A 14,488-nucleotide genomic window follows, 5' to 3' on the forward strand; every position below is an offset into this window, starting at 1 on the left:
AGTTGTGACAACCAAAAATGTCTCCAGTTGTTGTCAGATTTCCCATGGAGGGCAAAACTGCCCCCAGTTGAAAACCACTGGGGTAGAGTGATAAGGGCTAGGTGTGACTTGGATTCTCAAATTTCAAGGTCTAAAAATAAAGCCTCCACCAAAAGGTCAGAGCAGTGAGTGCAGTTATAAGTGGTAGAAGTTTGAAGAATTGTTGATGTATTTACTCCACCACTGAAGATATAAACTTATTTTCTTTTCTCCTTACTTTTTCCTGATCTTTAGTTATTGGTGGTGGTTCATCTAATAGACAAGACATCCAAGAGGTGTGGTTGATGACCCAGTGAAAAATGGCTCTTTGTAGACCTTAGATTTGGCAGATGCTATTGTCTGGGTAGAGTTCTTGGTAGAGCAGCAGAAGGGCCCAGCACGAGTATTTGTCCTTCTCTACTGGCTATGTCCTTTCAGATCCTAGCTGTGTAAGTGAAGTCCAGTTCTACCTTGGTCAGCAGTGCGCACAGTATTTTAAAACAGTTGATCCAGTTGGATGGCGTCAGAGCTTGACCTATATTTCAGATATCTAGATGGTGGATGCTTATTTGCTGCCTTGGCACTAGACCTCAGTGGGAGAGAGGAGAAGCATTGTCACCAAGAATTGACCACTATTCCACAGTTAAGAATCTAGAGGATGATTTGTTCTAATACAGCAAAGTGTTTCTGTCCCAAAACTACTTTGTTACATTTATTGTTGTTTCATTGAGGGTGTCCCTAAGGCAGCTCAAGGAACAAGACCATGGTAGGAAAAGGGCTGGGCTTTTTTTCCTTAGCATTTTTGCTGTAGTCTAGGAATTGGTAAGCCTTCCAAAATTCTTAGTGGAGCAGGAAGGGTTTGCAGGAACAAAATTCTGCCCTAAGGATGGATGACATGTAGAACACCCAAGGGAGACTGGTGGTCTTGAGAGGTAAGGCGCAAGGATTAGTCCACATGTCTGCGTAGTTTTTGTGCTAACATTGACTCAGGGCCCTTGCCATTGCTTTTACTAGAATCCTGAAACCTGACTGTCCCAGTGAGCTGGCTCATTGGGTGAGTGAAAAATGGGGAAAGAAGAGTGGGAATGGATAAAAAGGTAAAAGGAGCTGTCATTTTAGAGAGCATTTTTTCCCCACATTGTTTATTTAGGATTATGCTGTTTAGTGGCCTGACTCATGAAACAAGTCTAGGCATGAATACAGACCATTTTACTTAAGATTTGGCAGTTTTGCCTTGAGCAGTCACCCTATGGCCTGGGCTATTTTTTTTTTTTTTTAAAGATTTTATTTATTTATTTGACAGAGACACAGCGAGAGAGAGAGGGAACACAAGCAGGGGGAGTGGGAGAGGGAGAAGCAGGCTTCCTGCCGAGCAGGGAGGTGGACGTGGGCCTCGATCCCAGGACCCCGGGACCATGACCTGGGCTATTTTTAAAGAAACATTCTTTTCTTTGTTTCAAGTTTTCCTGAGGAAAATGCTTCTTCGCCATTTACCCAAGCCAGAGCACACTGGATCCGAGCAGTTACCAAGGTCCGACTCCGGCTGCAGGAGGTAGGAAATCTGTTTTTCTAGTACTAGTTGGGACAATTTTTCCTTTGAAATTTGGAGACATATGGTGCTGAAGAAGCAGTCAGTGATTAGTCATCTTATAGTGTGCTTCTGGGAATGCATGACAAGTAAGTTAGAGCCTTAAGGGATGGGAGGTGGTTGTTGGCTTCCTTCTGTGCTGATTAATGGAAATCAAATAGACCTAGTGGGTTGAGAGCCTGAAGGTTAAGTTATATGTTATTTTCAGTACCATTGTCACTTTGAGGCCATTTTATTTTAAGCTTAGGACAGGGAACCATTACAAGGCCTTTTAGAGTCAGTTGTCTCCCTTGGCTACCCAGTTCAAGGCCACTGGGCTGGCCTATTACAGAGGGCCTTTGTGATGGAGGATGTTTTTAAATGATGACAAGGGGCTGTCAGTAGTATAATACCTGGCAGATACTAAAAATGCAAGCATGCTCACATGTGTAAAGACACTTGAAAAATAATTTATTTTGAAATACTTTCAGACTTAGGGAAAAGTTGCCAAAATAGCAGTATAAAGAACTCTTAAATCTTTCTTGCCAAGATGCCCCAATAGTTGACATTACCACAGTTGCTTCATCACCCTCCATCTATTATGATTAATCTTTTTCTGAACCATTTAAGAAAAAGTTGAAGAGATGATGTGTTACTCCTAAATAGTCCTATTTGTATTTCCCAAAAAACCAAGGCTACTCTCCTATATAACTACAGTGTAACTATCCACAGGAGGAAATCAACAATGGCAACACCATCATCAAAACACCATACAAATTTTGCCAGCTGTCCCAACAATGTCTCTTTTCTTTCCTGGTCCAGGATACAATCCAGGCTGACATGTCGCATTTAGTTGTCATACCTCTTTAGTCTCCTTTAATCAGGAACAGTTCTTCGGTTTTATCTTGGACAGATGGTACAGGCCTTTTATTTTGTAGCATGTTCTTCATTTGGGGTCCATCCAGTGTTTCCTCATGCTCAGACTCAGGCCATACTTTCTTGGCAAGAATTACATAAAAATGATGTTGGGCTCTTTTTAATGAATTGTATCAGAAAGTACATGTGTCAACATGTGCTACCCTTCTTTTTTTTTTTTTTAAGATTTTATTTATTTATTTGACAGAGAGAGAGACACAGCGAGAGAGGGAACACAAGCAGGGGGAGTGGGAGAGGGAGAAGCAGGCTTCCCGCGGAGCAGGGAGCCCGATGCGGGGCTCGATCCCAGGACCCTGGGATCATGACCTGAGCCGAAGGCAGCCGCTTAACGACTGAGCCACCCAGGCGCCCCATGTGCTACCCTTCTTAATATTAATCTCAATCACCTACTTAAGTTTTTATTGGCCAGGTTTCCAACCTATCAAGACACCTTTTTTTCCTTTTGTAATTGATGTAACTGGTACGTGTTTTGTGTACTCTGAGACTATGCCAATATCTTATTCCTCATTGCATCTCTACCTATGAGCTAAGCATCCATTGATGACTTCTCTCTGAATCTACCATCAGTAGTGGTGGCTGCCAAATGGTAACTTTCTATTTCCAGTATACTTTCTACATTCATTAGTTGGCATTCTCCTGTAAGGAAGAGATTTCCCTTTTCTCCCATCAATTTATTTATATCACTATGGACTCATGGATACCTAATTTATTATATAATGTATTGCATTTTACAGTTATAATCATTATCATTTATTTTGTTGCTCATATTGTTCTAGCTTTTTTTTTTTAAGATTTTATTTATTTATTTGACAGAGAGAGACAGCACGAGAGAGGGAACACAAGCAGGGGGAGTGAGGGAGGGAGAAGCAGGCTTCCCGAGGAGCAGGGAGCCCAATGCACAGCTCGATCCCAGGACCCTTGGGATCATGACCTGAACCTGAGCCGAAGGCAGACGGCAGACGCTTAACGACTGAGCCACCCAGGCGCCCTGTTCTAGCTTCTTACAAGCACTGCTAATTTGACCCTTCAGAGAGAAGATAATGTTTTAATAATGATTGAAAAGGTAGCTGCTTTGAATACAGATGTTTGAAAATGCTTTCTTTTGTGTGTGTGTGTGTTCTTTTTTTTTTTATCAGAAACAATGACTGTTACCTATAAAAACCCATAACTGCATATTCTAAAATCTTGGAAAGAAACTGTTAACATGTTTATGGAGCCCCTGGGTGTCTCAGTCGTTAAGCGTCTGCCTTCGGCTCAGGTCATGATCCCTGGGTCCTGGGATCAAGCCCTGCATCGGGGTCCCTGCTCAGTGGGGAGCCTGCTTCTCCCTCTCACACTCCCCCTGCTTGTGTTCCTGCTCTCGCTATCTCTCTGTCAAATAAATAAATAAAATCTTAAAAAAAAGAAACTATTAACATATTTAAAAATATTTCTAATGAAAATTTTCAGTGAGGTTTGAACTTATTTGTTAAAAATATTTGGGAAGATATCAGAGAAAATGAGAATTTAATTAGCCAAATTTCAACAAAATCTTTGAATAATTGCTATGTAGGAACCAATTGCACATCTTTCATTTGACTGATGTATCTGTATCTTTTTTTTTTTTTTTTTTAAAGATTTTATTTATTTGACAGAGAGACACACAGCGAGAGAGGGAACACAAGCAGGGGGAGTGGGAGAGGGAGAAGCAGGCTCCCCACTGAGCAGGGAGCCCGATGTGGGGCTCGATCCCAGGACCCTGGGACCATGACCTGAGCTGAAGGCAGACGCTTAACGACTGAGCCACCCAAGCGCCCCTGTATCTGTATCTTTTTGACAGCTTTGAAAACCAAGTATTGAAGTAATTGAAAGTGGAACCAGTCCTTCAAATAATTCTATAACAAAATGTTAAACCAAGATTTAAAAAATAATGACGCATATTGCATCACATTGCTTTCACTAAAAATGTTATTACTGCTGGTACTTCTAGTGACAGCAAAAAATATTTTTTATCATTAATAAATCTTAAATTGTTTCTTTTATGCTTTTTACATTTTTATAATGTAATGAATGTACTAATACAGTTATACATGTATGTAGGTTTTAGATTTGGAGTCTGTTGATCTAGATTGACATGAGATAAACATTTAAAGTGAACATTTATGGAGTCAGTGTTATAATACGAACTTTTTATTTCTAATTTTCCCCATAAGTAAGGGTCTCATAATTCTTATTATAAAGGAAAGTAAAACAAATAACATTCACTTAAAAGTTCTGAATGAGAAAAACAAGAATATATTGGAGCAGACACAGTTTGTTATGATTTTCTTCTTTTTAAGAGGCAATTTGGAGTCTCAAAAAGAATAGCTAAAAACAGTTGCCGAAGCTTGGAATCATTTAGGGAAAAGCATGGTTTATTTAAGAGTAACCAAGAACCATTGCTACTTAATTGAATAAGAGAACAACAGTAAATATATTCTTAACACAGGTAATGTAACTAGAAGCTGATTAGATATGGCCAAGAGGATAAAGATAAGCCAGAGTTTAATGAAGGGTGTCAGATAGAGGTAGAAGTACACTATTTATGCTTAACATGAGATTTGCTTGACTTATTGAGGTTGTGACATTAGGAAGTTAAGTACAGCACCCCAAATTTTTTTTCCTGAGTAATTGGAAGTTCCACCTAGTCACCCTTTAATGCTCTGTCCAATGTAATAATTGTTAGTTTCTTATTGCTCTAGAGTTGCTTTGTGCAAGTGCAAGAAAATATGAATATATATTGTAACCCCCACTTTTTTTTTTTTTTAAACAAAATTGGTACACATACTGAGAACATCTTGTTTTTTCATTTGGAGATCCTTCCATATTAGCTCTAAGATAATTTTTTCTCCATAGCTACAGATATTTTGCTGTATGAAGGTCCTGCAAGTATTGTAACTAGTATTCTGTTGATGTTAATTTGGTTCATTTGGTTGTTTCCAGTCATTTGCTATAACAAACCATGTTGTAAATGAGCACATTTTACATACGTCATTTTGCAAGTATATTTGAGGGGATATGTATTTATAAATTCGATAAAAATTGCCACATTGCCCTCCATTTGTCAGTAGCTTAAAACAGTAAAGGTTTATTTTGCTTATGCTGCTTGTCATCCTGCATGTCCAGGAGTTCTGCTTTAAATTGTCTTCTCTCTGCAGTCCAGACTGGGGGAACAGCCTGCATCGAAGACATTGTCAGTATGAGTGGTAGAGGGAAAGAAAAGATATATGAAAGAGAACATAGCAAATTGCACTCTGGTTCTTAAAACTTCCACCCAGAAGATATGATATGTCACTTCTGCTCATATTTCCTTGGCTGAAGCAAATCATATAACCATATTTAACCTCAAGTGAACAGTAGAGTATACTTTGAAAGAGAAAGAGAAGGATATTTGTGAGCAGCTTTGATGAGTGCCCCAAAGGGTATCTGCCTTCCACAGATGCTGTACCAATTTATACTCCTACTAGTAATGTTGTAAGGGTGCTTTTTTTTTTCTTCCCAAATCCACCAATAGAGTGATTTGTTCAAATTTTTGGATTTTTGCTAGTCTGCTAGGCAATGTTTTCTCAGTAGAATTTCAGTTTGTGTATCTTAGTACAGTTAAGCATGTTTTCATACAAGTAAAGGCTATTAGTATTTACTGTTTTGTGAACAGTCTATTCATATTCTTTGCCCATTTTTTTCTATTGAACTTTTTATTCCCAGGAGCTTTTATTGTTTTCGGGAAATTAATCCTTGCCTGTGATATTAGTTGCCATATTTTTTCCTCAGTGTATCATTGTGAGAAAGTTTTTTTAACCTTAATGAGCCACATTTTCCTAATCCACAAGATGGGGAGAATAATAGTACCCTTTTTTTTAGGATTGTAAATTATCTAGTAAAACTATGATTTAAAAAAGAGGAAATCAGAAAAAAAATATACTTCAGTGACTCCACATTGCCTTCATGATAAAATAAAACTTTCATTATCTAGCTCAGTGTGACTCCCTGTGGGGTCCATGGACCAGCCCAGCCCAGGAAGTGTTTGTTTCTACTCTTTGATGAAATAAGTACTGAAATTGAAATAAGTAAGTGAGCATTTAGAGGCAATTTTGGATTGCTGTAATACCATGTGCACGATAATATCCTAGTCTCATTGAACAGGGTTTAGACAAAAAATATCAGCCCATGACATGTTGGACTAAAAAAACCACATCCTCTACAAAAAGAATTGGAAAAGCACTGATACAGACCTTATATGCCTTTCTGGTCTTAGCTCTTTGTGCTACTCTATTTAGTCAACACTTCCAACATAAAGGACTATGTGTTTTTCAAAATCTCGGAGACTTTGTACTTGCTGTTTGCCATGCATGGAATACTCTTTCTCTTCCTCCACTTAGCTAAATTTTTATTCACATTTAAAATGCAGTCAAGTGTCAGTTTTGGGGGTTAAGTTTCCAGACTCTGTGCGTACTTTTTCTAGATTGGCATTTACTATGATGTAGTGGAGTTACTTGTTTACTGTTTGATCTAACTTTCCTGTGTACTTGTAAGATCCTTGATTGCTGAGGCTATGCTTTTTATTGCTGGTCTTCTAAAGCCCGGTATAGAACCTAGCAGAGTGTTTAGCCAAACTTTTATGGATGCTTACCTAGCCAAAAAAGTCTGTCATCGTTTTCACAGAAGTCTCCACATGCATACTCCAAAGTATACTCCAAAATGTATACTCCAAAGTATACATTTATCTCTTAGTTAATTGTATTTTTAATTTTTTCCAGGGCCTACTAACTATAAAATATTAGCTATTGGCATTAGCTTTGTTTTCTTACATAATTTTTATATACATTAAATGTAAAGTTAATGAATTTAGACCATACTATGTGTGCATTTAAAATTTTTCTCAGATTATTTTTGTGAGCTTTATTCTGGGTTATAAATATTTTTTGAAAACATGATTTCACAATTATTAGATTAATAATATTACATTATGTTGATGTTCCATAACAACTGATATTTCTTTATAATTTATAAATAATGCTATGATGAGCATCATTGTGCATGAATCTTTTATTTTGATTATTTCTTTAACTTAGCTTTCTCAAAGTAGATTCAGATAAATTACTGAGTTAAAGAATATATACCTTTTAAAGGCTTCTGATAAACTTCTGCATGTGTTTTCAGAAAGGTGTTTCCAATTTGTACTTTGAGTATTTGAATGTGCCACATCAACACTGAGTATTATCATTTTAGAAAATGTTTGCCAACTTGGCAGAAGCATGGTATCTCCTTGTTTTAATTTGCATTTCTTTGATTGTGATTTGAATATTTCCCGTAAATTTATGGGACAGTCATACTTCTTCAGCTGATAACTGCATTCCATAGGCTTTGAGGAACTACCATAGGAACCTGGCTACCCTTATGCCATTCCTATAAGCAGCTTGAGGGGAGAGATCATACAGGTCATCTTTGTATCTGGGCTGGCTGAGTACCTAGCCAAATGTACTTAATAAGTATTTGATGACATTGCAGTAATGTTAGTAGTGTGGGTGGAATGGATATGATTCTGTACCTTATTTGGCTTAGCTGCAGAAAAATCTGGGGGAGGAGGTGAGACTTAGCTCTAGAAACAGAGACTGCGGTGGCAGCAGGTGGGTGGGTGTTCCAGGTGGAAGGGACAGTGAAGGAGAAGACATGGAGGTAGGCCGTGAGGAAGCCTTGACAGAAGCTCTTGGGTTGCTAAAGAAAGCTGAAGGAGAGACTTATTTAGTAAGCAGGGATGGAACTGAGCAAATAGATTAGAAGGCCTGTGTTTAACTGGAGCAATCCCATGAGATCCAAGGTTGCAGCTGGTCAGCCTGAGAGATGCATCAGCATTTTCTCAGGGAAGATCACTCTCTCTCACGAAGTTCTGTTCTGTTCTTTTCTCATGCCATTATTGAAGTCCTGAAAAAGGTATCCCTTGGGGAAAAATGCTCAAGGAAATGTTCAATCTTAGACTTAGTTGCACCAGGAAAACATTCTTTCTGTAATTTTAAACTACAGGATTTTGCCCTGATCACAGCTGCCTGTCTTTAACTTTTACTACCTCAACTCTTTGCCCTCATTGAGGCCACCAGTTATCCCTTCTTTTTCTCAATCTGTCAGCCCTCTCCCTAACCATCGCTACTCTAACAATTAAAAAACTAAAGAATGTTTTGAATAAGTAATAAGTGTAAAAATAGAAAATTACACAAAACATAAACTTATACATGTATAATGCAGTATTTCCCTCCTACTTCAAACTTCCAGGCTTCTAGTCCCTGTCTCCCCTATCTCTTTGTTACCTGTGTTTTGTGAATCAGTCCACAGATAATCTGCATTTACAAGCATGTGTGTGCACATGCATGCGTGTGTATATTACAAACATTGTCCTTCACCTTTTAAAATTTAATGTCATATCTTGGAGATTTTTCCTTATTAGTCTAAATAGAGCTACTGCATTCTCTTAATAGCTACGTAATATTTCCCCTGGTGGATGTATTATAATTTACATACTCTGTCCTCTCTTGATGGATTTTTAAATTGTTTCTAATCTTGTGCTACTTACACTGTTGAAATGCAAATCCTATAGTAAGCCTGAATACTTGAAGACCTCGCTCAACCACAGCTTTTAGCATCTGTCTTCAAACTTCGTGGTGATCCCTACCCAAGACCAGGCCCTACTACTGCTTCACAAATTAGAGAAAGCTCTCTTAGATGAGGGCTCTAGCTGTTGCTACAACAGGCCCCTTCTGCCCTTTGCAAACTGGAGTTCTTACTGACTTCTGAGACCAGAATCAATACATTTTCTACTGACTAAAACCTGGTTGTTTGCTAACGCCCTTTTTTAATTTTTTTTAAAGATTTTATTTATTTATTTGACAGAGAGATAGACAGAAGAGCACAAGCAGAGGGAGTGGCAGAGGGAGAGGGAGAAGCAGGCTCTGCACTGAGCAGGGAACCCGATGCGGGACTCGATCGCAGGACCCTGAGATCATGACCTGAGCCGAAGGCAGACGCTTAACCATCTGAGCCACCCAGGCGCTCTAACGCCCTTTTTTTAAAAGTAAACTCTACCCTCAACGTGGGGCTTGAACTCATGTCCCTGAGATCAAGAGTTGCATGCTTTACCGACTGAGCCAGCCAGGTGCCTACTAAAGCCCTTTCTAAAGGGGGGAGGGGGGGGTAGTGCCTTTTTTATGCCCCATTACTGGGTCAAGAATGAGGCTTAGTTTTCTCAGTCTGTCTCTGCCAGTTCCAGGCCATTACTAGATATTTACATAACCTGTTCTCATACTCACCTTCCTTGTTACAGTTAGGTCCCAGCTGTTCCATAACTCCTCATTCAATGAAAACTTTATTACCTACATCACAGTTTTCCTTTTGATCTCAACTGCTGCCACCATCATTATCATCATAACCATACTTATTGGATTACTATTTTTTTTTGAAGATTTTATCAGAGAGAGAGAGAGCACAAGTAGGGGGGAGTGGCAGGCAGAGGGAGAAGCTGGCTTCCCACAGAGCAAGGAGCCCAACGCAGGACTCGATCCCAGGACCCTGAGATCATGACCTGAGCTGAAGGCAGACATTTAACTGACTGAGCCACCCAGGCACCCTGTCTTTTTATTGTTGAGTTGTAAGATTTCTTAATATATTCTGGATTGAAGTCCCTTATCAAATGTATGATTTGCAAATATCTCCCAGTCCTGTTCCTTTTAAACTTCTTTGGACCTTTCTTGGATTTCCCACATTCTGCCTTAATTGTTCCCTAACCTGCAACCTTTCTTTCTCCTCTTTGTCTTGCCTGTCTGTGGAGAAATTGGCAACATCATGTGTGCCTCTGAAATAATAAGCTGTTTTTTACAGGGTTTTGAAGTAGCTTGCCCAGTTGGTAAGTAACAAAAGCATGCTCTTGAGCTGCCAGTTTTCCCTACAGCCTATGTCTATCCCTCCTTTTCTGTTCGTCTGGTACACAAATCTCGCTCAGTCCTTGGAATTCATGTGCATTGGTAAAAACTAAAATCTTAGGTAGAATGAAGTTCCAAAGATGAAGCTGAGTGGGTGATAATAGTGGTATCCTTAAGAAATTAAAATTTAGGGGCGCCTTGGTGGCTCAGCTGGTTGTGTCTGCCTTCAGCTTAGGTCGTGATCTCAGGGTCCTGGGATCGAGCCCTGCATCAGGCTCCCTGCTCAGCAGGGAGTCTGCTTCTCTCTGTCACTGTCCCTCTGTGCTCTCTCTCTCTGTCTCAAATAAATAAAATCTTAAAAAAAAAAAAAATTAAAATTTATTCTTTTACACATGAACACAGGCCCTCTACCTTTCCCACCCCCATCTTCACTGAACAGAGCACTAGTACCCAGAAAGGACACACATGGTTCTCCTGCCCATGTTCTGTTAGGAAGCAGACCAGAACAGAGAAGGAAGCTGAGACTGGCCTAATTCTCTTTCTCTAAAGCGACCAGCCAGTATGTTTCTTCTATTCCATTCCAAAGTCTCCCTACAAAGGAAAGGAAAACACCAGGGTTCCTGGCTTCTGAATCTGGATTGTCTCCTTTTTTCTTCTGCTTTTTATATTCATAATACTCCCAAAACCCTGATTTCACCTTTTCTTACTGTTATGGGCTGAATTGTGCACCCCCCCATATGTTGAAATCTTAGTATCCAGTATCTCAGAATGTGATTGTATTTGGACAGAGAGCCTTTAAAGAGGTAATTATGGTAAATTGAAGTCATATGGATGGTCTCATGTCTAGTCTGAATGGTGTTCTTATAAAAAGAGATTAGGACGCAGATGGAAGAGCTTGTGAAGACAGAGCAGATGGCCATCTGAGGCGAAGGAGAGAGGCTGCAGAAGAAACTAACCTTGCTGACACCTTGATCTTGGGACTGCTAGCCTACAGTATTGTAAGGAAATAAATTTCTGTTGCTTAAACCACCCAGTCTGTAATATTATGTTATGGCAGCCCTAGCAAACTAATACACCTTCAAGGCAGAAGGGGAAAGAAGATGATAGAAGAAGCTTCTGTGTCTGTCACCTGTGAGTCTCTGTTTCCTGAGGTCTAGTTGGTGGGAAATGTGGTCGCCAGGCTGGTATATGGAGACCCCATTCACGATATACAATGTTTTTTGTATCTGTTTACAATTATCCCTCTTATTACTAAAAAGTGGGGCTAAACTGGAAATAGAATTGGGTCCTTGCAGTAGGTCAATCTTAAAATCTGAGAGAACTTGAACAAATCACTATTTTCTATTTCTCAGTCTCCTCAACTGTAAAATTAAGGATAACTGTCCTCTCTTACAGAATTCTAGTGAGATCATAGAAAAATGCATTTTTTTTTAAAGATTTTATGTGTTTATTTGACAGAGACACAGCGAGAAAGGGAACACAAGCAGGGGGAGTGGGAGAGGGAGAAGCAGACTCCCCGCGGAGCAGGGAGCCTGACGTGGGGCTCAATCCCAGGACTCTGGGATCATGACCTGAGCCGAAGGCAGACACTTAACAACTGAGCCATCCAAGTGCCCCGAAAGATGCATTTTTTAAGTGTAAAGCTCTAGAAATAATTGCTTGAGAGTTACCAACAGGCCTCTTATTACGAGCATTGTTGGTTTTCAGGGCTCACACATAACCTTCCTAGCCTGGGACTAAGTGACCTGCCAGAGTTGTTGCTGCCCACAGCTGGAGCCTTTGCTACCAAGTGGGAACACAGTGAAACTGCTTCTGATGGCTAAAGCAGCAAGGAGCCAGTGCCATAGGATTTCAGGTTTTTATAGGGATCTAGACTCCTTGGTAGCATGGGGTTCCTGGGATAACTATAAGGGTCACTCAGAGGAGGCTATCTATCTAGTATACTGGTGCTTCTCTGGGGCCAGGGAGGAAGAAGTCAGTGGAATGCCTTACCCTGAGGAGTCTAGGGGAGGTGGACAAAGGCTGCCAAGGGCACTGGTGGGAACATTTTCTAAGAGCTGCTTTTGGGTGCTTATCAGGAGAAATGCTTAACATTTTCTAAGGGGGTTTTTTTCCTCCGAAGTGTTCTGGACGTGTTTATGGCCTGGATCCGAATGTTTATCAGTGGTTGGTCTTCTATAAATCTTAAATCTGGTTCTAGGCTGTGACTGAACCTTGTGAATTGTAAGATGTCACATCTGTGCCTGAGATTGGGGCAGCTTTTTTGAAGGGGTAGAGTTTGGCTCTGGTTTCTGAGGTGCATATCAAAACAACTCTGAGGAATGCCATGATACCATTGACTTGCCTAGAGTCAGAGGAGGGTATCAGATACTGGTAGCAGGCTTAGCTCCAGCTGACAGTATTTTCTGGGCATAGTATCAGTAAAGAGGTAAAGAGTAAAGAGGGGTACTCTTATATAACTAGTCTGATTGACCTCTGTATAAAATTAAAAATTACTTGTTTCCAGATAACAAAGCAGCCCTTCTTGCTTTCCGTTACTTTCTCTGACTTGTGATGCTTGTTTGATCATCTAACCAATGGGAACATTTGATGATATTCGCTGGGAAGGAACTCTTCCTCTGTGAGAGAAAATCGTGTTGCTCAAGTTATGCAAAAGGAAACAACTGATAAAATTATTCCATTTTAAATCAAGCCAACCAATAAGTGGGTACCACTGGGTGTGTTGGGGCTATTTTAAGACATTTTCTTATCATTTAGGAGTTTATAGGTCAGAGGGGAGATAGAAATAATTAAAATATTTTCATTTTTCCCCAGATACTTTCCTCAGGTCTTTATTGTCATTTTTCTCTGCAGCATTCCAGTGTATGTTTTGAAACTTCCTATTTTTGTGACTTCCATTATTCTAGATTTTCCCATTCTCTTCCTTCCTTTTTTACCTTGCCTATCTCCTTCCCTGCCCGTCTCTCTCTTTTTTTAAAGATTTTTTATTTATTTGACAGAGAGAGACACAGCGAGAGAGGGAACACAAGCAGGGGGAGTGGGAGAGGGAGAAGCAGGCTCCCCACTGAGCAGGGAGCCCGATGCGGGGCTTGATCCCAGGACTTGGGATCATGACCTGAGCCGAAGGCAGACGCTTAACGACTGAGCCACCCAGGCGCCCCTGCCCATCTCTTTCTACAGTTTTCCCCTTGGGCTTTTTTTTCCATATCAAATCTGTCTCTGCTTAGCCTCTAATCCAGAGTCCTTAATTGAGCAACTACTATATGGCTACTACTGTGCTTCATCCTGGCTTTTGTGCTAGGCATCCAGTTGACTTCCAGCTAGCCTTTCTAAGCAAATAATTCCCAAATCTATACTTCTAACCCTCCTTTTTCCCTTAGGTTCCACCCTTCATGTCTAGTTATTTACTCTTTATTTTCACCACAATTTTCCAATGTTTGAAACTTCCCTCCTGGGCCTCTTCTGTTCTTTGTTCTCTGTATTGAAATCACCATCATTCTGCTAGTCACCCACTCAAAATCATGGTGTCATTCTTCCTTCTCTCTTGCCTCCCACATTGGATCATTTGCCAGACCTTGCTCTTTTTCTCTCCATGATTTCTTTTATAAGTCTCTTCTCTGTTCCCTTTTGTGTTCAGGTCCTCTCTACTGCTTAGTCTGTAGTGTTAGCCTTCCAAAGGTTGCCTTGCTTTTATTTATTTGTCTTGGACTACATTGTGTATAACACTGCCAGCATTGTCTTCCTGAAACAGAGCACTAGTCATGGCTACCACTTAAGCTCAGAGCTCAAATTAGATGTCACGTCCTTTGAAGCCTTCCTCAAAGTCCCCAGGTAGGTAGATACTAATTTTTCTATTTTTCTATAGTATTTCATATACAGTCAGTTTTGGTGTTTATCATATTATCCTGGAAATATGTGAGCATTTTACCCCAAGATTATGTATTTCTTAATATATACTGTATGATTCCTTTTATTATTAAGTTCAGAAACAGGTCAAAGTAATCTGTGGTGTCAGACTGTAGAATAGTGATTACCTCTGCAG

The 14,488-nt window shown here is 39.9% G+C and overlaps 1 protein-coding gene across 2 annotated transcripts in view; it reads left to right on the forward strand.

The window, feature by feature from the left end:
- Positions 1-14,488, forward strand: part of UNC13B (unc-13 homolog B) — a 196,105-nt gene that overhangs the window by 109,543 nt on the left and 72,074 nt on the right. For both annotated transcript variants that reach the window (XM_081803128.1, XM_081803127.1), the window contains one exon: positions 1,480-1,570. In XM_081803128.1, coding sequence (XP_081659254.1) covers positions 1,480-1,570 — 91 coding nt within the window. The remainder of the gene's footprint in view (positions 1-1,479; positions 1,571-14,488) is intronic.

Source organism: Leptonychotes weddellii, chromosome 14 (assembly GCF_054177405.1).
Source record: "Leptonychotes weddellii isolate Sample4059 chromosome 14, ASM5417740v2, whole genome shotgun sequence".
Taxonomy (NCBI): Eukaryota; Metazoa; Chordata; class Mammalia; order Carnivora; family Phocidae; genus Leptonychotes; species Leptonychotes weddellii.